This window comes from Artemia franciscana, chromosome 20, assembly GCF_032884065.1.
Source record: "Artemia franciscana chromosome 20, ASM3288406v1, whole genome shotgun sequence".
In the NCBI taxonomy this organism is placed as follows: domain Eukaryota; kingdom Metazoa; phylum Arthropoda; class Branchiopoda; order Anostraca; family Artemiidae; genus Artemia; species Artemia franciscana.
Genome location: NC_088882.1, coordinates 14,812,915 through 14,839,076, shown reverse-complemented (window position 1 = coordinate 14,839,076; position 26,162 = coordinate 14,812,915). Strand labels below are relative to the sequence as shown.

General features: G+C 34.5%; 1 protein-coding gene across 1 annotated transcript in view; it reads right to left on the bottom strand.

Moving 5' to 3' along the window:
• Window positions 1-26,162, bottom strand: part of LOC136039786 (vacuolar fusion protein CCZ1 homolog) — a 66,950-nt gene that overhangs the window by 31,043 nt on the left and 9,745 nt on the right. Inside the window, exons 2-5 of the mRNA XM_065723659.1 lie at window positions 24,746-24,843; window positions 20,610-20,703; window positions 14,077-14,259; window positions 7,600-7,775 (exon numbers count right to left, since the gene is read on the bottom strand). Coding sequence (XP_065579731.1) covers window positions 7,600-7,775; window positions 14,077-14,259; window positions 20,610-20,703; window positions 24,746-24,843 — 551 coding nt within the window. The remainder of the gene's footprint in view (window positions 1-7,599; window positions 7,776-14,076; window positions 14,260-20,609; window positions 20,704-24,745; window positions 24,844-26,162) is intronic.

The following is a 26,162-nucleotide window of genomic DNA, read 5'->3' as shown; positions in this document are numbered from 1 at the left end:
TTTGTAATTGTAAGCAACTTGGCCCATTTGTAAATCCTACTTACAAACATGTTATAACAGGGGACTTGTCAATAATAAAGCAAGGTGATCTTCAAATTATAATGAATAAAGGGGCTAATTTCCGTCTTTCTCATCATCTGAAACCATCGAGTGTTCTTGATGGCTTGGAAAATGATTTTGATTTATTTATTGATAAGTGGTGTAAGAAAGAGAATAAAAATAAAGAGAGTTTTCAAAGTTGGAAGAATTTAATTATTAGTAGAGTAAGAAATAAAATATATTCTAACTTAAAAAATAGTAACACTAAATCATTATTTTATAATGCGAAGATTAAACAAGCAATTGCTAATCTAAAGAATGAATTTGTAATTGTGCCAGTGGATAGAGCTAATAATAATTTTGCCATAATTTGTCAGAAGCTGTATTGTGATATCTTAAAAAGGGAGTTATGCACAACTAATGTTTATGAAAAGGTAAATATAGAGGATGAGAATTTAATTAAAAAGACTGAAGAAATACTTTTTAAAAATTTTAATATTAAAATAAATGACAATGATAAAAAGTTCCCTTTCCTATATTGGACTGTAAAATTTCATAAGAATCCCCCTAAACCACGGTTTATTGCTGGAGCAACTAAATGTCCAACCCGCATTGCTGCTACTGACCTCTCTTTAATTTTAAAGGAAATTGTAAATAAACTTAAAACCTATTGTTCTGGTATTAAAAAATTTTCGAATTTTAATCCATATTGGAGTGTTAATAATTCACTGCAGGTGATAGATTCTTTAACAATGGTTTCAGCTAAAAGAATTGAGTCTTTCGATTTTGCGACAATGTATACTAATTTATTACTTAATTTAGTGTTTGATAATTTAAAAACTGTTATAAAGAAATCTTTCCTCTTATCTAGTAAAAGGTTCTTAAAAATAGACAGTTATAATAAAAAAGCCATATGGACAAACTGCTTTAATACTACAGTTAACTTGAGATGTTACAGCTTGGATATGATTTTTGAGTTATTGGAATTTGTTTTATACAATACTTATATAAGATTTGGGGGTGATTTGTACAAGCAAATTATGGGAATTCCCATGGGGGGGAATGCCAGCCCATTTATAGCTGACTTGTTTTTAAGTCAACTAGAATATAAATATATGATGGATAAGAATAATCCAACTAATTTAAAACATGCTTTGTCAAATAATAAAAGATATTTAGATGATATTTTGGTCTTAAATTGTAAGGATTTCATTGATATTTCTAAAAATATATATCCATCAGAGCTTGTTCTTGAGCCTAGTCATGGCGCTGGTCATGAAGTTCATTTCTTAGATTTAAATATTAATATTTGTGATAATAATAAATTAAGTTTTAAAATGTATAATAAAACGGATGATTTTGATTTTGAAGTGATTAGTTTCCCATTCCCTGAAAGTAATATACACTCAAATATCACATATTCAGCGTTTTTCTCACAGTTACTTCGTTATGCAAGGATTTGTAGTAATTATATTGATTTTAAAGATAGATGTAAAATCTTAAGCCAAAAATTGATATCAAGAGGTTTATCTGCAAATAAATTAACTTGGCAATTTAAAAAATTTAGTTTTCATTATAACGAACTTTTAAATAAATATCAAAAGAATTATCTAGAAATACTTAAAGAAATTTTTAACTAATTTCGGAGGTTCGAGAAATGTTGTCACAGCGCCATTTATTTTGAATTGTGTTTCTAATTGAGCGGATTTTTTAAAAAATTAGCCACATGGTAAAGATGAATTCTATAATTGCTTAGTTCATTCAGGTTTTTTGTAATGTGTTAATATTTGTGATTTGGTAAAATTTATAATATTTAGTTTACCTATTGTTGCTAATGGGAGGGATATATTAACAAGATAAGCTTGTTTTGGTTTTACTTGGTTGTTTTACATTTGCTGTTTTTTTTTTTCATAGGCATGTATTTTGGGGGTGATACCTGACGCGGGGATGCCATGGATATTCTGTGGTAGCCACAACACTGTGCTGGGTAGAGAATTTAGAGTGGCGAAACCCTATATAGGCCAGTGCATTCTCCTGATGAGCCCTTATGTTGGGTGTTGCCTCTGAATTATTTGTCTATATTATTTTTTCTATTGTTCGGTAAATGACGACTTATACTTATTGACGACATGACTGCCTGTCCATGGATTATTCTTTATGGTTGATTGTGTGTGGCTATGCTGTTTGACCTATGTGATTGTATGGATGAGTAAGGTTAAGGCCTCATTCAAGTGCTGGTCTATATTAATCACTAATTTAGGAAAACAGTCTTCCTTTTCTCCTTCTGTCTCTCTTTTTTTTTTTTTTTTTTTTTTTTTTTTTTTTTTTTTTTTTTTTTTGTGTTTGTGCTGTAGCATTGGTGATTTCTCTTTTCATGATATATATATATATATATATCTTCCATTTTATATATATATATATATATATATATATATATATATATATATATATATATATATATATATGTCTACCTTCTTTTCTTCGCAGGTATTTGGCATTACGTTCAACTGTTCAAAGATTTGTTTTCTTTTTTTGAAGAAAAGAGGGGGGGGGGGGGTTATTCCTTGGCTACGACGCAATATTATTGGAGCATCAACTAAAAGAGTAAATTGTAACAACAAAAATCAATTACCAGACTAATTATAGGCAATGAACAGAACTAGGAACTCAACACCACCTATATTGAAAGGTTTACGGATACGATAGGGTATCCGTTAACTAAAGATCACTTCAATTAAGTGTAAGTTCACGGATTCATATCCTTTCATAAAGTTGGTAAGCAGTGCTCGTAAAGAGGAGAAAGACAACATGAATAAAACAACATGAAAGATAATGAAGGAGTAGCCCAATAATTTGTGTTCTATATAGTTATAGCAATGATACTAGAAAAGCTTTCGGTCCTTTATGGGTTCTTTGAAGTATAAAAAGAAAAAGTATAAAAAAGTATAAAGTATAAAGGGTTCTTTGAAGTAAAAAAAGATGAAAGACAACATGAATGGCAGAGAAGATTCGTAAAAAAACTAGCAAGAGATAAAAACGGCAGGATGTTAAAATTCCAGAACTGCGTTCACGTTATCTGTAGAGCAGTAGCACAATAGTCAATTAAATACAAACAGTCAATAAGGTATTATCAATAGTCAATTCATTTGCAACCAAACGAAAAACATCGTCCCTGAATAGGGTAAAAAAAGGTAGTAAGGAAAAATTTAAAGATTAAAGATTTAAACATTTGGAGAGAAATGGCTTACCCTCAGGTTCCTCCAGTAAATAGGTAATTATCACAGCTGATAATTCCTTGATTTGACTTCTACTGAATTTTTACTTAAGAGGAATGCCTACTTATTATATTTTTTATGTTACAAGGTCAAAGCACCTGACTTTTAAGTAACAAAGACCACATATGAGCCTTCAGGAAGGCTCGCATGTGGCTCACTATATCTTTTAATTTTTTTACTATATTAGATGATGATTTTAACAAGTCCCTGGTTCCCTCTTGTTTCTCCCAAGATTTTTGACTTCCCCCCACATTACAGCGTCAAAGCACCTGACTTTTAAGTAACAAAGACCACATATGAGTCTTTAGGAAGGCTCACATGTGGCTCACTATATCTTTTTTAGGTTTTTACTATATTAAATGATGCTCTTAACAAGTCCCTGGTTCTCTCTTGTTTCTCCCAAGATTTTCGCCTTCCTCTCCATTCTGAAAATACCTATTTTTCGGCATTTATATTGAAAAATCGTAAAAACTACAAAACCTGCACTTCCCAAGATTTAGGAGTTAGTCCCCGTTACCATTCTCAAAAACAGCAGAATAGGCAAATCACATGGAAGCTAACGAGAAAATTGGAACATGCCACAAAAACGTCAAATTCAAAAACAAGTAAAAAGGTCCATTACTCCACATTTTGGAAAGAACATTTCAGAAGCCTAGAAATTAAAAATTCTTATCTTAAACTGTTCATCATAGCGTGTATATTTTTGTCATTGCTAAAAGCTATGTTAAGCTGAAAGAGGTAAACATAAATCAATTCCTGGTCCACTGGTTAAAACGATTTAATGGCACCCTTAAACACCCACAAAGTTTACTTTCTAAATTTTATTTTAATGTCAGCATCAAATAATTTGATTGCCCCTTACCAATCTAAATGCACAAGAATATTTCCAAAATTAACAAATGTACATAGGTTTGATCCTTGAGGGAGATTTTCGCTGGTAAGGGAGTAAAGTCCCGTTTGTCGGCCACGGCTCTTCCTTATCTCGGAAGGTTCTTTTGAAGAAATCTCAAGGACAGTGGGGGTCCCCTTCTTGTTTGTAAGAATAATCAGCTTCAATCATACTTTTTTTGTAACAGAATTCTCATATCGGTCAATTAAAAAAATTTATATATATATATATATATATATATATATATATATATATATATATATATATATATATATATATATATACACATACATATGTATATATATATATATATATATATATATATATATGTTGAATATACAAAATAAATATACATATATAATAAATATAAACACATAAAATATATAAAAAAACATCTTCGGATTATAAGAAATTTAAATTCAAGGATTTCTTTTTCTAAGCTAAAGCAATGGCAATGAAGAGGCTTTAGTTGAAGCCAAAGATCCGAACAAATTCCTTTCATCCCTAGAACAAGGCCTCCCTCCCCTTTCTTTAGACATCTCTTACAATTTGACCTCTTTCAATTTCCCTATTACTTCCCCCTTAAAAGTGGAGAAAAAACTTAAGAGGTCTTAACTTTTGTTAAGGTAAAACAAGAAGTATAGCACTTGTCCACTAGACATTCCAATTAGACTAATTAAAGCCTTCACTGGAGGTCTTTAAAAGCTTTTGTCCCTATTAACAAGAGCCAAGAGGTCATATGGCACTTGTGACGAGGTCGGAACCTAAAATTAGACTTGGTACTAGAGTTCAACAGTTAATGTGATAGTCGTCCGAACCGAATTGAAAATAGGACATCTAAAAAACGAGATCTTTAAATGTATCAAGTTTCATTAAGATCCGATCACCCATTCGTAAGATAAGTTTTCCTCAATTTTCACGATTTTCTCTCCCTTCAGTCCCCCAGGTGGTGAAATAGGCCAAACAACTATTCTCAAGCCAATTTGTGCATGTCCCTGACGCATATGCCAATTTTCATCGTCCTAGCACGTCAAGAAGCACCGAACTCGCCAAAAAACTAGAAATCCCTCGAACTTCCTCAAAGAGATCGCATTTGGCGCGGTTATATCAATCACGTATCAACAATTTGTGCTTATTTCTCGAACTCGCCAAAGCACTAGAAATCCCCAAAACTCCCCTAAAGAGGTCAGATCCGGTCCGGCTATGTCAATCACATATCTAGAACTTGTGCCAATTCTTCCCATCAAGTTTCATCCCAATCTCTCCACTCTAAACCTTTTCCAAGATTTCCTTTTTCCCCCTCCACCCCCTAATGTCTAGTAATCCAAATTGAAAATGGAGCATTTGATGCGTAAGATCTTTCTATATATCAAGTTTAATTAAGATCCGATCACCCATTTGTAAAATAAACATACCTCAATTTTCACGATTTCCCTCCCTCCAGTCCCCCCAAGATTGTCAAATCAGGGAAACGACTGTTATCAAGTCAATCTGCGCAGGTCCCTGACACGCCTACCGATTTTCATCGTCCTGGAACGTCCAGATCCACCAAACTCGCCAAAGCAGTGGAAATCCCCCCAACTCCCCCAAAGAGAGCAGATCCAGTCCGGTCATGTCAATCACGTATCTAGGACTTGTACTTGTTGTTTCCACCAAGTGTCATCCCGATCTCTCCACTCTCAGCGTTTTCCAAGATTTCCGGTTTCCCCCTCCAGTTTCCCCCAAAGTCACTGGATCCGGTTGTGATTTCAAATAAGAGCTTTGAGACACTAGGTCCTTCTAAATATGAAATTTCATTTAGATCTGATCACCCGTTCGTAAGTTTAAAATACCTTATTTTCTCTAATTTTTCCAAATTGACTGTCCCTCCACTCCCTCCCCCAGATGGTTGAATCGGGGAAGCGACTATTTTTAATTTAATCTGGTCTGGTCCTTGATATACCTGCCAACTTTTACCGTCCTAACTTATCTCAAAGTGCCCAAACTAGCAAAACAGGGACCGACAGACAGACAGAAATTGCGATCGCTATATGGCATTTGGCCGACGGCCAAGTGCCATAAAAACCTATTAAAACTTAAAACCCTATTAAAACCTGTAAAAAACCTAAATACCTGTAATTTTTTTTTTTACTAAAAATACGTGTACGTATAGAGTCAGATTCGAAATATGAGAAGATTCGGGAAATTTGTGTTACAATCTGTTTGAAACTATTAAAATATCCTCATGAAAATGCCCTCAAGAGTCAACGACCTCTAATAAAAAAGAACAATCATTAAAAATAAAGCGGCTTGTTTACTGACTTAATCAAAATAAAAACACAGCCACCCCCCAGCCCCCTTTTGTTATTTCCAAACATTTTTTTTATATGCACAAACACAGACGATAAGACTACTGCTGCATAGACATAATAGGCACCTGACAACGTTAATCAGGCAACTGCAGAAGAAAAGTATAAAAATGTCACTTTGATCCTATTTATCAAGGTATGAATTTTTTTTATAGTTTTTTTTTCCCCTTGAAATCTGATTTTTGATCTTTGGAATGGACAATGATACGAGAAACACCTTTTTGATTTGGCCATATTATATAGAGAAAAAAGAAAAAGAAAAAAGAAAAAAAGAAATGAAGAAAAAAGTTACGTTATGTTTTATAGCTACTTGATTTTCGTTTTTATACTACTTGCCTGTAGGCCAAGTGCCATATAGCGATCGCAATTTCTGTCTGTCTGTCGGTCCCGGTTTTGCTAGTTCAGGCACTTCCACATAAGCTAGGACGATGAAAGTTGACAGGCGTATCAGGGACTGGGCCAGATTAAATTAGTAATAGTCGCTTCCCCGATTCAACAATCTGGGGGGGGGGGTTCAAGGGACGGTTAATTCAGAAGAACAAATCAATAACCTGTACCACCTAATAAGCCTCGGTGGCTCGGCCGGTAGAGCGTAGGTTCTCATTACCCTAGGATAGTGAGTTCAAGTCTCACCTGGGTCAATTTTTTCTTGCTAAGTTCAAGCTGTCAGTTAATAGGGCAAATAAAAATTTTCTAATATAAAAGAGGATTTAATGTACATTTTGAGATGAAAAATCTACTCCAGGACAAATAAAGTACTAATGTGAATTCCCAAAAAATATATACCGAACAAGAAGAGACTACAGGAACACTGCATTTGTAAGTTTATTTTTGTAATAATTGAAAATAAGCAAAGAACAGCAAAATCGATAACTCCAGTACCGAGTCTAATTTTGGTTCCGACCTCGTCACAAATGCCATATCAGCTCTTGTCTTTTTTGGTTGTTGGATTAATAAATCTTATCTATGCAGCCTAACAGAAGCTAGATTCGTGTCCACTCTCCTCCCTCGTCCCTATTTTACGAGATAATATCATCAAAATACTTACCACACAAGGTAATTTTGGTATAGAAAAACGGAATGCTTAATTATTTGAAATGAATCTTCTAAGGCGGCCAAAAAATTTTGAACTCGTAGAAAAGCAAGGCGATCCAGCGGTAAAAATTGAATACCTCTGTATATATCACTAACGGTCAACTGTTCAAAGGATAAAGTCTGGAGGTACTGCAAAACAAAATTGATCCGTTTTCAAATTTAGTCCTCAAAAAGACCCAGCAAATAGACATACAATATATTATTGCTTATTCCAATACAAGAAAGCGTAAGATAAAGAAGAAGAAAAATGGAAAGAAATGCTGGCAAACAGCCAGTAAAAAAGAAAGTGCAAATATTTCAGCCAATACTTCCATTCAGCCGTTCATAGTGCAAAAAAGGAGACTAAGAGTAGATAAAATCCACGAAATAAAATAAAAATGATTCATCTTAGAAACAAAATTAAAAGAGAAGTCACATTCTCATGTAACAGCAAAAAGGCTATCTTTTGCGCTAAAAAATAGCAGCTTATTTATCAGTAGGGTTACACCAAGAGAACACAATGACTGAAAAATGAAAATTGATTTCATTCTCAAAAGCAAAACATCGTAAGATAATGCAAATATTGTTTAGAAGGAAAAATATAATGATATTATTGAGTAGAATAAATCAAACAATACATAGTGGCAGGATATCAGCATGTTAATCCGTTTCTAAGTGCAAAATCTATCTATATATATAAAAATAAGTTGTCTGTCCGTGTGTCTGTCTGTCAGGTGACGTCATGTTTCTGTGTCGACTGACGTCATGAAGTTAGTTGTCGTCATTTTTGCTATGACGGTGACGTCATTAAAGATATTTAAGACATGCGTTCACGGAAAAATGTTTAATTGTAAAATGACTGAAGAACCTACAATGGCAACAGCCGAGGAAGCTGCTCAAAGAGCCTATGCCAAAAAACTTGCTGCTGATAGAGAAAGTAAGAAAAGAAAGCGTGCCGAGGAATCACAAGAACAGCAAGAAAACAGGCTTGTAGCTGATAGAGAAAGTAAGAAAAGAAAGCGTGCCGAGGAATCACAAGAACAGCAAGAAAACAGGCTTGCGGCTAAAGAACGCAAAACCGCGCAGTTAGATGAAAATCGACCTGGAAAGCGAGAGTCAAAACATATCAAAACTGAAAATGATAGCGATGATGATTGGGTTTGGGATTTTGACTTGGATAAGGTCATCAATGCCTACCAGATTTAAGTTAAAAAACAAAGGTTCGGCGATATGTACTTCATAGTGACGCTGAAAAATAAAGAAGAAAAAAAACTGAAAAAATGTAAAAAACTAAAAAAAACTAAAAAGAAAAAACACTCAAAGATAAATTACAGACCGGGACACAAATGACGACCGACACAGAGGGAATATAAATGACGACCGGGAACCTCAAGAAAAATTACAGACTGGGACACCCGGACACAAATCACGACCGGGAATATAAATGACGACCAGGACACAGGGACACAACTACAACGGGGACGCCGGGGGCACAGGCGGGATATATAATTGACGACTGAGACACAGGGATTTTTTGAATAGAAATTACAGACCGGGACACCGGGACACAAATGACGACCGGGACACTGGGACACAGGGAATATAAATGACGACCGGGACACTCAAAGAAAAATTACAAACTGGGACACCAGGACGCAAATGACGACCAGGACACAGGGAATATAAATGCTATTTATATGCACAGACAATGGGACAGCGAAGAATGTTGTATATTCGCATGTTTTACGTAGTTAAAAATATATATTTATATCTATCTCTATTCACAGGTGGGACACAGGGACACAGCTACAATGGCACGTAACTAATATGGCACGTAACGACTTACGCGCGCGGGGAGGCTTGGGGGGGGGCGCGAAGCGCCCCACCAACTATGGTGTTGGGGTGGCGCGCCACCCCAACAGCTAGTTAGATAATAAAAAGAAGTTTTTTAAATAAAAGCACAGTTATACCGCATGCTTGGGGGGGAGGGGGCTACCATCCCTTGACCTTCGCTTGACCGTCCTTATTCTGCACTGAGAACGGTCAAGCGGAGGTCTTGACCAAAATATTTGCATATTTTTTCAACTTTTTCACTGGCTGTTTATTGTCCTCGTTTTCTTCCTTTCTTCGCGATTTTGTGTTTTAGACTGAAAATAGAAATTCATTCCATTTTAGAATTAGATAAAGGTAAAATCACAGTTATACTGTACATTGGAGGGGGAGTCCCAGTCCTCAGCACCCGTTCTTCATAGGATTGCCACAAAAAACATACACTTTTGATATATTTATAACTATAAAACTTCCTTTTTAGTCTTACTGTTAATATTGGCTAAAGTGGTTCCTTACATTTTAGGAACTTGATATTATGAGGAAGTTTCAACAAAAAGCTAATATATTAAAACAATAAAAACTGAAAACGCAGAAAAACATAAGAATCATTTAAGACTAACTCTTAAAAATGCAGGGACAGTAAAAATGGTCTTTATTCCGTTCTTAAATGTAAAAATTGTGATCATTGAGTAAACAATATAAATCTCAGCAATTCAGATTATTCAGTAATTCAGCTTAGCACTAAAATTGGTTTCCTAGTCTTAGAGTCAAAAAGCTAAACCACTTTCCCTGGACAAAAAAAGTTTAGACTTAAATGTACGATGCATGGTTAACCTAATCAGCAATGAATTTTACACTAGAGACGGTGAGGGTGTAAAATTTTACATATTTTACACATAAGGTAAGACGATGAATACATATAAATTATTAGTCCAGTTTTGTTTTTCTTAGTTTTTATAGATGAGTATTGGATTAAAAGGACGATTGCCTGTACATAACACTTTTGAGATTAGGTTAAATGAAAAATAGGACACATAATCACAACCAATACTTCACAAATCAATGCAGATGGGGGGGGGGAGCCACAGACAATTTCTGAAAGCACAGTGGCTAGGCCTGACAAAACGAAACAAGAACAAAGAGAAATTAGGTAAATCATATCCAGTGAAATAGCAGTTGTTTGTCACTGTCTCTGATACCCCTTGCTTGTCTTGGCTCTCTTTTTTGGCAGCAACCACATACTGTGTTCTTAATTCAGATTATAAAAAATGCTGGAAATGCATTGTAAATAATTGGATTAACGACGGTTCTTGACTACTGAGGTCCCAGCGTCAACTCTGTATTATATTTATACACCAAGGTTTGATCTCTAGGTCTCTATTTCCAAGCTAAGGTCAAAACTACTGCGCCACTTCAGGACTGGAAATGCATTCCGAGATGGGAGGACGGATCTCTCATATTTCTTCCTCAAAACCAAATTAACCACTTCTTTCTCTACTGCTACATTAGACAATTGTCAACTTTAGATAACTTCGAAGACCACGCTGCCTTTCCATGACGAAAGTACAACAGTTCAAATTAGGGATGAAACCTTTTTATTGACAGTGAATAGATATAAAATTATTTAACTGGATATTTCGAACACATATACACGTGTTCATCATCAGCAGTAAAACTCTTTTAAAAGGTTTCATCCCTATTTTGAACTGTTTTACTTTTACAATTGTCAACTTTGTTTTGTAACATTGTGACGGTTTTGCCTAACACTGCTAATGATGGGGCATCACATGATCCCCCAAGACTCTTCGTATGAAAACTTCATATCCACTCTTAATACCCAAATCTATCACAAAGATTGGAGCCATCAGAGGAGATCAATATTTCCACAGAACAAAATTCAATATTTCCAAAGAATATAGAGCCTTGTAAAAAATTTATGGAATATTCAGCTTGTAATTCAGTAACATCAAGAATATAGCACACATTTAGAGGTTAAACATAAACACAAAACCATTAAGGAAAATAAAACAACATTTTATGCCATTAAAAGAAAAATAAAAAAAAACAGGAGTAATTTTTGAAGAACCTCCTTGGTACTAGGTTTTTACATAAGTAATTTTCCATTTTATGCTAATCTTTTTCTTCACAACTTAAATTATGCTTGGGACCCCTGAGGGACACAACTAAGTCTGCGGGGAAAACCTCTATGAAAAAAAAAATATGAACACATGCCATGTGTTATTTATTATATAAGCGGTAAATAGCCACCACAGAACTGGGTAATATTGATACTTCTGAAAAAATAATGGATACTAGGACATGATTCTTCAACGCTTTATGCTTAGAAACCACTGACGATCCTATTAAATTTCATCAATACAGACTCCAAGTGCCAAAACTCATATAGTGTAGTGGTATCCCTATGATGGCCCCCGAATCATAAATATTCTGTCTTTTTACACTATTTATCCAATGTAAAAATCACCGCACGGTGCGTTTTTTTTTTTTTTTTTTTTTTTTTTTTTTTTTTTTTTTTTTTAATATCTACAGTTAAAAATAACAATCTGGCCTGCCGTTAGCTATTCTAAAAAGCAGTGCTGGTCTATAGGTATTGTATTTTTATTTTACTTATAATTCAGTTCACTTACAGTTTTAGTAAGGGAAATATTCTCTTGTATAGAGCAATACAATTTGTTTCTACCTACATACTTATTAATCGCAATTTGGCCAACTCATTTTATGAATGTTATGTTGGTTTTTAGTTCTTATATTTCTATTTTACTGGTATTTAGTAAAATTACATTTTTAATAAATAAAATATTCCCTTATATGTTTTTCTCTCTCGATATTCTCAATTTTTAATTATAGCATGACCTGCACTCACTTATTACGACCTAGCTATCCCTTGGATTTTCTGGGAGCCGGCGTTTACATACCCCCCCCACCCAACAAATATACACACACCCACAAAAATACCCCATGATCTCCCTGGATAATTCCAAATGTCCATTAGAAGGGAAATTCAAAGTTCTACTCACCTGTTTACGTCAGAGGCAATCCTATAGTAAAGAGCCATACGGGTTCAATGCATTAATATTTGTTTTTTTTTCCCAGAGGCACTTCACATAGATGGGGTGGTTGTATAAACTGGAGAGGGCTCATTCGATTGCAAATTAAAAGTTCTAGTGCCCTTTTTAATATTCAAAAGTGATTATAGGTAACAATCCAACCGCAAAACTGTTTTTACCTTAAACTGATCCGATAAAAATTTTGAGAAAGCAATTTGTTCAAAATAATCCAAAGGTCAAAAAACCACTATACCCCAGGTTTGACAACCCCCCTTCCAGCCTTCGAGGTAAGGGCTGTAAGCTAAGAAAGTTACCCATTGTTAAGATGTTGGACAAACATATCAAGCCCTCATTGAGCCTTCAAGTAAATACAGAACTAGTTCTAAGGAAGGCAGATGGAGGGATTGGGAGGTAGAAACAGATATTTAATCCCTCTTGATTTGTGGGAATTTTTCTGGTCTATGCTGTTATTATGAAAGGAAAGAGCAACATTTAACACCGAAATGAGCAGAATTTGTTCTTTGTAGGAGAGGGACTTCCCTTCCTCATCCCCATCTCCGCCTCACGGTCGTAGAAACTACGGAGGATGCTCATTCAATGAGAGGAGGGGGGGGGGGTAACAACCTATACCCAAATTTTCTATTTACGTTTTATTGGCTCTGGATCGTTTTTTAGTGGATTCTGAGAATCATTTATTATATTATCAATAAAAGGAGTGACCTTTCTTTGATAGATTTTGACTATCACTAATAAAAACCACTTAAGAATCTAATGATAGCCTCCACGTGATAATTACAACTTTGCAATACTTCCTCTTACCCAGTGCTGCCGAATTAGGCTTACCAAGTTTCTACAGTGCCTTCAGAGGTGCAAAAAAATAGCTTCCAATCTTCGTTCATGTGGGCCACTGTCCTCCCATTCTGGGATAATACTCGTCTCAAGGGCTAATCTTTCACGTTTGTGCGTCATACGGGGCATGTCCTTTGTACTTCCTCGATAGCGGGTGCTTTGCCATTGGAGGACTTTTTCAAGTCTATGATCTGGAACACGAAGGATACGTCCCAGGTACCATTATCTTTATTGTTCCACGACAGATAAGATGTCTGGCTGTGTCCTATGCGGATAAAAATCCACTCGTTGCTAGAATGGTTTCCTTAGCTGATCTTAAAGATTTGACGATGACAGTTGGTTGGGCTGGTTTCTGTCAATTCGGCATGAAAAAATTTATCATTGTCAATAAAATATCTTTCCAATCGGCTATAAAATCGACAAAGATCGAACCAATCTTTAAAATTTTGGTAACAGGCTAATTTCAATTAACATTTTTCGGCATTTTCACCACCATAATCGAAGAAATCCCGGCAACTTTGCTCCTCCCTATCATTAATAAAACAAAGTTATTTGCCCGTAAATAAAAGAAATTAAGTCGAGTCTTCAATGCCTCTACGCCTTCCTTTTTAGTATGTTTATGTTTAGTATGTTCCTTTTTAGTATGCAGTTTAATATGGATAAAACCTAAATCACCTTATCATTAATAGAACAAAATCACTTACCCGTAAATAAAAGAAATTAAGTCGAGTCTTCAATGCCTCTACGCCTTCTTTTTTAGTACAGGCAGTAAACGTATTATAAAATAAACGATACATAAAATATGACTGATGCAATATTGAAGCCAAAATATCGTCATTTGGCTCTGAAAACCTTTGACTTTCTGGCTCTGAATCCAAAAAAATTGTCTAAAAAAATAAAGCAAATAATCAAACAGGCTAATAAATGTTAATCTTCATCATATTACACATAGCATGCAACTAGAGGACAATCACGCAATACAAACTTAACAAGAGAGTCAAAAACTATTTTGACCTTCTTTTCCCCGAGATTATAACAATAAAGGCTGAATTAACTGAGAAAAATATATAAAATAAGTAATTTTTCAGAAACACGCTATAAAGTAACGTACCTGTTCGCGGCTACATACTGCTCCCAAACATTATCTTACCGACATCTTTTTATCATCAGTTATTAATAATTTCCAACAGAAACTGATAAATTTTCGGGTGTGGGGGCTGGGGGGGGGGGTATTGGCTGCCTGCAGGTAGTTCACTAAAATATCAGCTTAGGGTCAATTATAAATCAAATGATACTATCTTGTGTTTAGAGATGGTGAATTCTAAAAAAATTCAGTGCTTGCAGTTTACAACTATATCTTAATTTAAGTCAAAACCATACTCTTCGGCAAGGGTAGCTCGTAAATTCACTTAAGATAATTATGAATTGCTAATTTGGATTTGACTAATCGAAGGAATAGAGACAAATGGAATTCAATAATCAATCCACCATGAATAGTTACCTTAGATTTTGGATATTACTCAATTTATTTATGTTCAACAGTTCCCTTACAGTAAGGAGGGGTGAAATGCAGATATGGGGCCTACATAGAACTGATATTTGTTAGGAATTTCTATTACTACAGATCGTATCTAGTTTTGATGAGACATCATTGAGTTATAATTGTGACACTAAGGTTTCCTCACGCTAAATAGCTTAAAAATTTCGCTAGTAAAAGAATTATTTAGCGAAAGAAAACATTCTGTGAAGTAGTTTTGGGTCATTAATGACACGTGGAATAACTGTTGTAAAAAAAGAAGACGCAAATAAGGGTTGCTGTTAAGTTTTTCTATGAAACCTCTCTCCTGTCTCTAAAGCTTTTCTAGATTTTTCTCTCATATAAATCCTCAAAAGGAATTACCCCTTAGAAAAAATTAAAGCACTATTATTGTACCCCAAAAAAAAAACAACAGCTTAAAGTGAGTTATAAAGTGATAAAGGTTTATAAGGCCACATCCAGGTATTTTTTTTTTCGGGAGGTGTTTTACAAAAGGATTTTTTTCAGAAGGGTTGGAGTATACATAAAAAAAAAATCTCAAAAACGCATATATTCTTTTATATCCATTTTTGCTATGTTTTTACAAGTCATACAAACATTTCGGGGGGGGGGTTCGATCCCTTTATCTCCTCCCCCCCAGGTACGGCCTTGAAGGTTTATAGTTGTTTATCCGTTAATCACATTCGCAACGGCATATATACTTTAGCAATTTGGAGACTAGTCCTGAATAAGAAAATCATATTCAAATCAGTTTCTTATGAATTACTCGAATCAAGAAAATCTGTTTAATTTAGTTTAATCACATTCGCAGCGGCATATATACTTTAGCAATTGGGAGACTAGTCTTGAATATGAAAATCATGTTCAATTCAGTTTCTTATGAATTGCTCGAATCATTAAAATCAGTTTAATTCAGTTTAATCACATTCGCATTGGCATATATACTTTAGCAATTGGGAGACTAGTCCTGAATATGAAAAACAATGTTTCAGTTTATTTAGCTCCAAGACTGCTTCGGATAATTCAATGCCCTATTAATGCCGCACAGACATGATATGCTTTTAAAACCTGTTCATGGTTTTACAGAAACTCCTGCATCACCAAAGGATGAATGATACTCTCTGGAATGTTTGCTGAATTTTGCTGAGACGTTCGTTGAGAAATTGAAAGATGGAATTGTGCAGTCTAAAATAGTTTCAGTTCTATTGCACATACTTAATATGTAAAAGAAAAATCGATTTAGCAGGAAAAGAAAAAAATAGAAGACGAAGGAAAAGCAGAAGAAGAAGAAGAAGCTATTCGTCAGGAATATAAAAATGCATGGACAAATTTCAAGTCTTTTTATGGACACGCCGATTTCAAGACAAATAAAAGGAAGTGTCAAGATTAACAGTTCTGTAGTTCTGTATCATCTAACGGAACTTAAAAACAGGCCTTTATATGAAAAATATGGAATTATAGCAAAAATTATATAAATCCTGATATTTCTGAAGGGGTGCTGTTGAAGAAGAAATTTGCGTTTTCATTTTTTTTGGCTTCTTTTTTTAGTTCGAATACGAGCTAAAATTAGCAAAAATAAAACGATTTTACCCATGATTTTGAGGATGGTATATTAAAAAAAAGTAGTGCCTAGGACTAAGTGATATTTATTAGAACCCAACTCTTTACACGTCGTTACCTTTTATAATACACTCTGCAAATTTTTTTTAATGTATGGAAGAGACTAGCCATGATTGGGAAACAAAATTAACAGCCCCCTCTAGCTTAATGTTAACTCATATAAGGGGGTCACTTTATTTGACTCAATGATTGATCCAAATTTAAATCGTCTACGCAAGAAGGAGCGTACCATGAACGGGGGACGTGTGTGAAGCAAAGAGGCGAGGCGTAACGAAAACATTCTACAAAAGGCCCAACAAGTGGGCCTTTGAGATGTAAAGCAGGAGAAATCAGGAGCCCCTCGATTCAGCTATACAACGCTATTTTTAGATCTTACTTTGATCTCCAATAAAAATTGACCTCATAATGAATTAAATGAAAAAAAAAAACAAATTTTTTCCGCTGAACGTATGGAGCAACATTAAAACTTAAAACGAACAGAAATTATTCCGTATATGAAAGGAGTTGTCCCCTCCTCAACATCTGGCTCTTTACGCTAAAGTTTGACTCTTTCTCGCAACTCTACTTGTAGAATCATAAAGAGCTTTAGCGTAAAGAGCGAGCTGCTGAGGAGGGTACAACTCCTTCCGTATATAAAATAATTTCTGTTCGTTTTAAGGTTGGGGTTGGGGAGGAGGCGCATTTGACCTCCAATTTTTGGTAACTTAAAAACCCAACTAATATACGTAAATATACGTAACTTACGAATTTACTTACGTAACGAACTTCTATATTTGTATATTTTTATTACGTGTATGGGGGGTTTCGCCCCCTCGTCAATACCTCGCGCTTGGACACTAAAGCTTGAATATTGTCCCATTTCTCTAAGAATGACCCCCGAATCACAAAGGTCGTAGAATAAATAGTTGAAATTACTAAATACTTTAGCGTAGAGAGCGACGTATTGAGGAGGAGACGAACCCCTTGTCTACGTAATAATTTCTGTTCGTTTTAAGTTTTAATGCTGCTCCTTACTTCCAGTTGAAAAAAATCTTTTTATTTGTTTTCTCATTTTTCTTTAAATAATACTAGAAAATCCTGCGCTCCCTTCATGGAAATCCTTCTTCCCTCGTGATAAAGTCCTCCTAGGAAAGATCCTCTCAAGTAGCCTCAACCCCCCCCAGGCATATTTTCTCAGGCTCATAACTTTTGATGGGTAAGACTAAACTTGATGAAATTTATATATTTAAAATCAGCATTAAAATGCAATTCTTTTGATGTAGCTATTGGTATCATAATTCTGTTTTAGAGTTTTGGTTACTATTGAGCCGGGTCGCTCTTCAATACTACTCGTTACCACGAATTGTTTGACTTCTCAAACAGTAGCCTACAGACAACTGGCAAAAAATAGATGAGTTCAACAGAAACTAAAAATCATTAATATCACATATAGTACAGCGTTAGAAAGGAGAACTAGAAAGGCTACTTAATTCAAATCCGTGAAAATCTGGATCTTAACTAGAGGCCTAAGTATATTTACTATCCCGCCTGGAATATTCTAAAAATCGGTGCATTCTTCTGTCTTTTAACTATTTCTTGCAGCATATAGAACATATTCCAATTAACAAATTAATTACCCGAAAATTTCTACAGTACCTTTCTGCAAAAATATTTATTTTTCCTTCAGCCTAATGATAAGCAAAAATAAAACTAAAAATAAAAACTTTTTTACTACGTTTATTATAGTAAAATAGCTTACGATTTTATCGGGTAACAAAGGTTGACACTAACTGTTGTTTTTGTCAGATACAAACTTGAGTAATCCTCTCTTGTCAGTTTTCCACATTATCGGAAACTGTTTAGTTTAGGTACATTTTTGTTTGGTTATGATTTGACAGGGTAACAATAGATGCCACTAGCAGTTCTTTTTGTCATATACGAACTTGAGCATCCGCTTTTGTCAGTCTTACGCGTCAGCGGAAATCGTTTAGTTTAGGTATATTTTTGTTTGGTTATGATTTGGCAGGGTAAAAATAGATGACACTGGTAGTTCGTTTTGTCAGATACTCGAGTATCCGCTCTTGTCAGTTTTCCGCGCTAGCAGAAACTATTTAGTTTAGGTACATTTTTTTTTGTTATGACTTGGCAGAGTAACAATAGATGATACTGGTAGTTCTTTTTGTCAGGTACCAAGTTGAGCATCCTCCCTTTTCAGTTCCCTGCTTTAGTTAAAGTTTCACTAAAAAACTTTTTCGGTTTCCAATGGCTAGCAAAAAGCTCTTTGATGGCTTTCAACTTCAATTTTGGCAGAATTTTCCACAAAATCTAGTGCCAACAAACTTTTATAGCATAAATGAAATTCAAATGTTACACAAGTAAAATGAAAAATAATACCCCCCCCCCAAAAAAATGCCTGATAAAGATAAATTAACTACAATTGTTGGACTGAAAAATTGTGCAACAAATAGACGTCTTTTGTCAATCTATCATGAGGTTTTACACTCAGCAGAGAATTATATATAGAAGCCTCCAAAAAATATTTATCCCTGGGAAACCATTTTAGTATTCATTTTCTTCAAAGAAATCCCCTGCGCAAGCACCGGAGTATAATATGTTTTTGGATGACACACTTAAATGCTTACTAGCCACTTTGCTATAAGTGCCTGATCCCTCGAATAATTAAAGCCCATAACCCCCCAATTTCAGAAGGATAGCAGTTAGCACCATTGAACCAGTAAGTGGTGCCTCTAAATGAGCCTTATGTAGCAAAACGCGTGTAAAGTACACAGTAAGTTTGACCAGCAATGACAGTATAGCTAACAGAAAATGAGGTTATTTCTGAAGAGTCCCAAGAATTGTAATATGGAGGAGATATAGGCCTATGCTCTATGCTAAATTTGGCAGAAAAAAGAGTTTCTCAGGGAACATATTTTGAGAATTTGTAGATTCAGATAATTTGCAAATATATTTCTTTAGGGACTGATTATGGTTCACGAATCAAACAGTTCGATGTAACGAACTTTAGTAAGGAGCGTATGTGGTACGAGTGAACTGTAGTATATGGGAAGATCTTTTTGTGGAGGAATTAATCATGAGGGAAGAGAATTCCCATGAAGGGCGCGCAGGATTTTCTAGCATTATTGAAAAGAAAGAATGAGAAAAAAAAATAAAAAAATGTTTTTTTTTCAACTGGAAGTAAGGAGAAGCATTAAACTTAAAACAAACAGAATTTATTACGTAAATAAGGGCGTTCGTTTCCTTCTCAATACCTTGCTCTTTACGCTAAAGTATTTTTAGTAATTTCAACTATTTATTCTACGGCTTTTGTGATTCAGGGGTCATTCTTAAAGAATTGGGAAAGAATCCAAGCTTTAGTTTAAAGAGCAAGATATTGACGAAGAGGCAAATCCCCTCATATACGTAGTAAAAATATACAAATGTAGAATTCCGTTACGTAATTTAATTCATAAGTCACGTGTATTTGTTAATACTAAAAACGTTCGTAAAAAAATAAAAGTTATAGTTGCATTTCTAAGCAAACAGAAAATGGAGGGTAACTAGGCCTCCTCCCCCACCCCCTTTTTTATCAAAATCTTCCGATCAAAACTATGAGAAAGCCATTTAGCCAAAAAAATTACTATGCAATTTCGTTTTAATTATTCATATACGGTGATCCAAAATCAGTATACATTAGTTCAAAAACGTTCAGAAATTAAATTTAAAAAAAAGTTTTTTCAACTGAAAGTAAGGAGCGACTTTAAAACTTAAAACAAACAGAAATTATGCCCTATATGAAAGGGGCTATCCCCTCCTCAACGTCCCGCTCTTTACGCTAAAGTTTGACTCTTTTCCACAGTTCTACATTTTAAAACAATATTAAACTTTAGCGTAAAGAGCGGGATGTTGAGGAGAGAGCTTCAAATTCGTGAAAATTCAGTATGTTCTATTCTCACATCTCTCCGACCTCTGATGCATCTTATAGCCAAAGTCACTTGAAGCAAAGTAAGAAAGAAACATTTCAATTATGCTGAACAACAGGAGGCCCGGAGGTTAGCATCGCTCCCCTCATTACAAACAAGAATGGGAATTTTAGTAGCTTACCAAAACGATAAAAAAACCCTTCTCTGGCTCTGTTAAATACTGGCGAGTATTCTGAGTGTGCACAACTTCACATTTACTTCCATCATGGAACGTTCTGAAAAAGAAAACAAAAAAACACTTAAAACAGACCTGAAAATGTAAAGCATATGCAAGGCGCTATCAAAAACTTATTGGACTGTATGTGTTATAAAAATAGCATACATACAAGACAAACTGATAGTCACAACTGCATAGTGAAGACAGGAGTTTCGACACACAACAACATACTGAGGACGTGAGTTTCTATACGCAACAACATACTGAGGACGGGAGTTTCAACATGCAACAACATACTGTGGACGGGAGTTTTTACACGCAACAACTTCTAAACACAAAAATCTGAGGTATGGGTTTTGTACACGCAACAACATACTGAGGACAGGGTTTCTACACGCAACAAATACTGAGGACGGGAGTTTCTACACATAACAATATACTGAGGACGGGAGTTTCTACACACAACTACATACTGAGGAAAGGAGTTCCTACATACAACAACGTACTGAGGACAAGAGTCTCGATATACAACAACATGCTGAGGATGGGAGTTTCTACACACAACAACATACTAATGACAGGAGTTTCTATATGCATCAATATGCTGAGGACAGGAGTTCTTACACACAACAACATACTAAGGACGGGAGTTTCTATGATTTTCTTCTGGCTGTTACACAATGATTAAGATTTTTCCGTTTCGTAAATTTTCTTTGTTTCTGCATCTGATTGTCGAGGACTAAACAAAAATCAATAGATGTAGCTGATGTAAGATGTAGCTGGCTGGCTGGCTTCCTTTGCTCCGGCACCTTGTTTTTATTTTATTCTTTTATTAATAGAAAACTTTAGTAAGATACTAAAATTTTTCCAGAGGATTTTCAGTGGTTACATCTAGGTTCTATAGAAAATTAATAGGAAGCGACATTCTGCAACAATTTGTGACTCGGTTTTGCCAATTATGAGGAGTTTTGCCAAGTTTCAGGATAAAATAAATAGCAAAATTAGGAATAATTTGACCTTGTACATGTGTCCTTGAATTTTGATAAAAATATAGGTGAAACTAGCCTAACTTTCTTTAATGACAAAATTGGTAGTTTGGATGTTTTTTCAATCGTTGGACGTAAAAGGTGTGGCATTTCAGTCAATTTTACAGACTATTTTTGTAAAGAGGGGGATCCACTGACAAAAATATAGGGGGAAGTAGGCAACTTGCATTTTTCAAAATCTAGCATAGAATTTTTTTTTCATTGACTTTCTTAAATAAAAATGCAATATCTTTGCTTAATCCTGAACTTTGTTTTCGGAATACTAAAAATAGTGCTTAGGCTTCAATGTGAAAGGTAAAATTTCAATGTGAAGAGACCCAAGTAAATTCCCGTAACTTATGCTACTTAACTTAGGCTACTTGTGGCAGTGTGCATTCGACATGAAACTGCATTTGGAAATCCTTTTTTATTAGAAATAGAGGTTCCAAGTTTTCCTAATTTTTTAAGATGTATATAGTTCTATAACCACATTATTTTCTCTTAACCAATTTGAAGAATCGTATTTTGTTTTGGTGACCTTAGTTCTTTAATGAATTTGATAGATTTGAACTAGTATAAAAAACAGCAAAATTGAATGACAATTTTGAGAATCATACAAGATAAAAATTGGGACCAATCTTTAGCACTGGTTTTTACATCAAAATCGATTATAACAGTGGAAGCATGGTCAATTTGAAAGTTTTTTTTCAATTTAATTTCTAACCTGTCTTGCAAGCCAACTTCGCTTTTCATTGTTTTTTCGTGACTAGCACATTTTTTCCGCTTAGACACAGCTTATCCGGAACTTCACCCCCCCCCCGCCCCATTTTAAGTAGGCACAAAAAAATGCAAAGAAAGAAAACAAATATGAGACCATCGCCACGTCATCACTATATTAAGAAAAAAATAAAAAAATGAAAAATCGTAAACTGCCTTTGTGAACCCATTCTCTTATTTTACTTCAAATTTAATTTTTTTTATTGATTGTTTATCGCCTGTAATAGCACTAACCTGTCCTTATAAAGAACAAAGAATTCAAAATACGGATTTTGCATAAAGAAGTCACTTAAAAAACTTCACAAATAATGCAAAACATTTTGCATGCAAAATTTAAAAAAGCAGCATAGAATAATTTTTAGTCCTCACGCATGGATATTTGTGTTCATGAAATAAACACAAACAATGGAACTTCAGTTCGCGAATTATACTAGGGACCAAAAAGTATGGGGAACTGATGTGAGATAAAAGTCAAACTTATACTACAACTAATACTAACAACTCACGGCGTAACCAAGGCCCCTGAGACCAGCATAGCTACGCACGCTCCTGCTCCATCCCAATCTTTTTAAAGCATTCCTGTTTAATCCATCCAGCAAGTTGTAATTTCAATTAATCCTTTCTTACAACCTCCTTCAACACAATTAAGTGATGACCTGCTTTTTGTTTGGCCCTAGATGGTTGGCCTAAACGGACAATCTTTCACAATATATCCGTTCATCCCCAGAACATGCCCTATCCATCTCATCTTTTCTGTCATTATAGCCCTAAAAAGCGGAATATCACATTTTTTTTTACAGCTCACTGTTTGACATATGATTATTCCGACGGGTACCCAAAACAATCTGAGGACAATTCCTCGGGAAAAAATCAAATAAATCCACCCCGTCTTTCGGAGTCTTTATTTTCATTTTGCTTAACATTGGGCAAAAATACTTTTACCAAAAGAGCACAATAGATATATTTGTGAACTTTGTTTTTCAATTGGCCAACATTGCCCTATCCCAATAAAGGTTAAATTTTAATCAACAATCTGAAGGTAAAGGTTTACTTTCAGAAATTCTAGGTTATAATAAAATAAATATAAAAACTTAACTACAACCCAAATTTTAACATTATCAAAATTAAGCTTGTAATGAATTTTATAAGCCTGGTGGGCTTATAAAATTGCAGTCCTATCAGCATGCAAGCAGTTGGGAATTCTTATCAAGAACATGCTAGAGCACCTAAGTCTGCAATCATATGAGTTTTTAATTATTTTTGTTAAGAACAAGCAACCTTAAAACATCATCTAAAACATCATTTAGATTAGCTATATCTCGTGCAAATATTAGAAATTCTTGCACAAAACCAAAACACATGAAAATAAGGACGATAAACAAAAAAGAAACTATCCTTACTTTTTTAGACAATGTATTATGAAAACCATAAATTCTGATTCTTTCACCAATATTTTTTGAATATTTTGTATATGTCCTTAGCAAAAGCAGAATATTTTGACTAGACACATTTTGACGAATGACAGTTTAAAGTAAGAGGGTAGCATTAAAAAATAGCCAATATAGAGTCTAAAAAAACGATGACAGGTCTTTTCTCACACTTCATCAGCTGATAAAGCAGGAATATAAAATAATCTTTCCACGATTTTGTATTATTTGGAAAAAGTATAGTGTATATATGTTATATCAGTGCTAGGTTAGGTCTTTTGCCCTTGCTAATATAACCTTGTAAAGAAAACTTAAGTGAGAAGAGCTTTCTTTTTTTCATATTGCTGTTTCTGCTGGATAGAAATATAAGATCAGCCTATTCTGCTGAACTTACATTTGTATTTATGTTCTTTGCTCCTCAAATACAAGTGCTACACACAAAATGTAAGGATGTCTTCACATTTAAAACATCTCTGATCTGTTTATTAATTCCTGTGTCTACTGGATAGAAATATAAGATCAGCGTATTTGGCTGAATTTATATTCTTTGCTCCCCAAATACATGTACTGACTCACAAATTTAAGAATGGCTATACATTTTCCAACATCTCTAATCTGTCTGTTAATTGATGTGTCTGCTGGATAGAAATATAAGATCAGCCTATTCTACTGAGTTTATATTTTTATTTATATTCTTTACTCTTCAAATACAAGTACTTACTCGCAAAATGTAAGAATGGCTTCACATCTACCATCATCTCTAATCTGTTTATTAATTACTGTGTCTACTGGATAGCAATATAAGATCAGTCTATTCGGCTGAATTTATATTTTTAATTATAATCTTTGCTCATCAAACACAAGTACTTACTCACAAAATGTAAGAATGGCTTCACATCTTCCAACATCTCTAATCTGTGTATTAATTGCTGTGTCTGCTGGATAGAAATATAAGATCTTTTTTGATTCCTGAAAATTGAAAATAAGATATTGAACAAATATGTATGCATAAGTATAAACCGTTTTTTTTTTTTTTTGGGGGGGGGGGGTAAGTTTTGTAGAAGAGAAAGGTTATATTAAATAAATAAAATGATTAGGTTCTCCCTTAGTTTGATTCTTTGACCCCCTATGTATCCCTAATAAAGCAAATTCACACTTTTTTAAAACTATTTTATGTGTCTTCACTACAATCCCATCCTTTTATATAGCGCTGTCTAAACAATTAAACATATGTACTTCTTGAGCTGTCTCTTCACCTGCAATTACTGTACCTTGTCTACTATTTTCTACTCTAGACGTTCTTTAACTCTATTTCTTTCTCTTTTCATTGACCTAGCTTTGATAGTGTTTACAATTGTGAATACAATGCTACTCTTGAGCTCTGTTCTCAAGTAATGGAAGATGGCTTATTAAAGTCCTTGGGCAAAGCAAATCATTGTTGTTCTTGGATTTTATTCAAAACTAAATCTAAAATTCAAAGTTTCTTCATGAAAAAAAAAAAAAAAAAAAAAACAACAGTAAAGCATAGGCAGCGCAATAGCACTGCCTAAATAGAGTGCACAGTATATTATATTTTTCACCAAGGTTCGTATAGAATGCGTTGTCATAGAAACTTCAGAAAGAGCTAAATCGATTATAGGTTGAAAGTTTTAGCCCCCTTTTTAAGAGCCAAGAGTGACTGGAGGGCAACCAGCCCCCCCCCCACGTCCATCAATTTCTCAAACATATTCAATTCAAATTTTTTGATAGCCATTTTGTTCAACATAGTTGAAAGGTCCAGTAATGTCTGGGACCCAACCACCCCCCTCTACAGCCCCCAGGGCAGGGTCTATAAGTTATGCAACTTGCCCATTGTTTACATATAGTACTTTTCATCGCCTAAAAAGACAATTTAGTGTCCTTCAGTGTTGAATAAGACGAAGGGCAATCAAGGAACTTTCAGAGAATATTGGAGGAAGTGTTGAACTAAAACATGTTGTGTTCTTGTGAATTGTAAAAAGGGCTTAGAAGAAACTCGGAAATGACTGAGTATATTAATTTGGAACTTTCAGACAATCACAAAAGGGATGATTAATTGACCAAAAAGGTAGTATTTGCACACTAGCACTACTGCTACAGCAACTACTACTTCTGCTATCACTACAACTATTGTTTTTGTAGCAAGTACTACCAAGACTGAGGATATTGGAGTAAAAATATGAGGAAATGTTGAGGGGAAATTTAAACTAAATCACATCATTCTACTGTCATACAGATTGTCAAAAGAGCGTATCAGGATTATCCTTGGA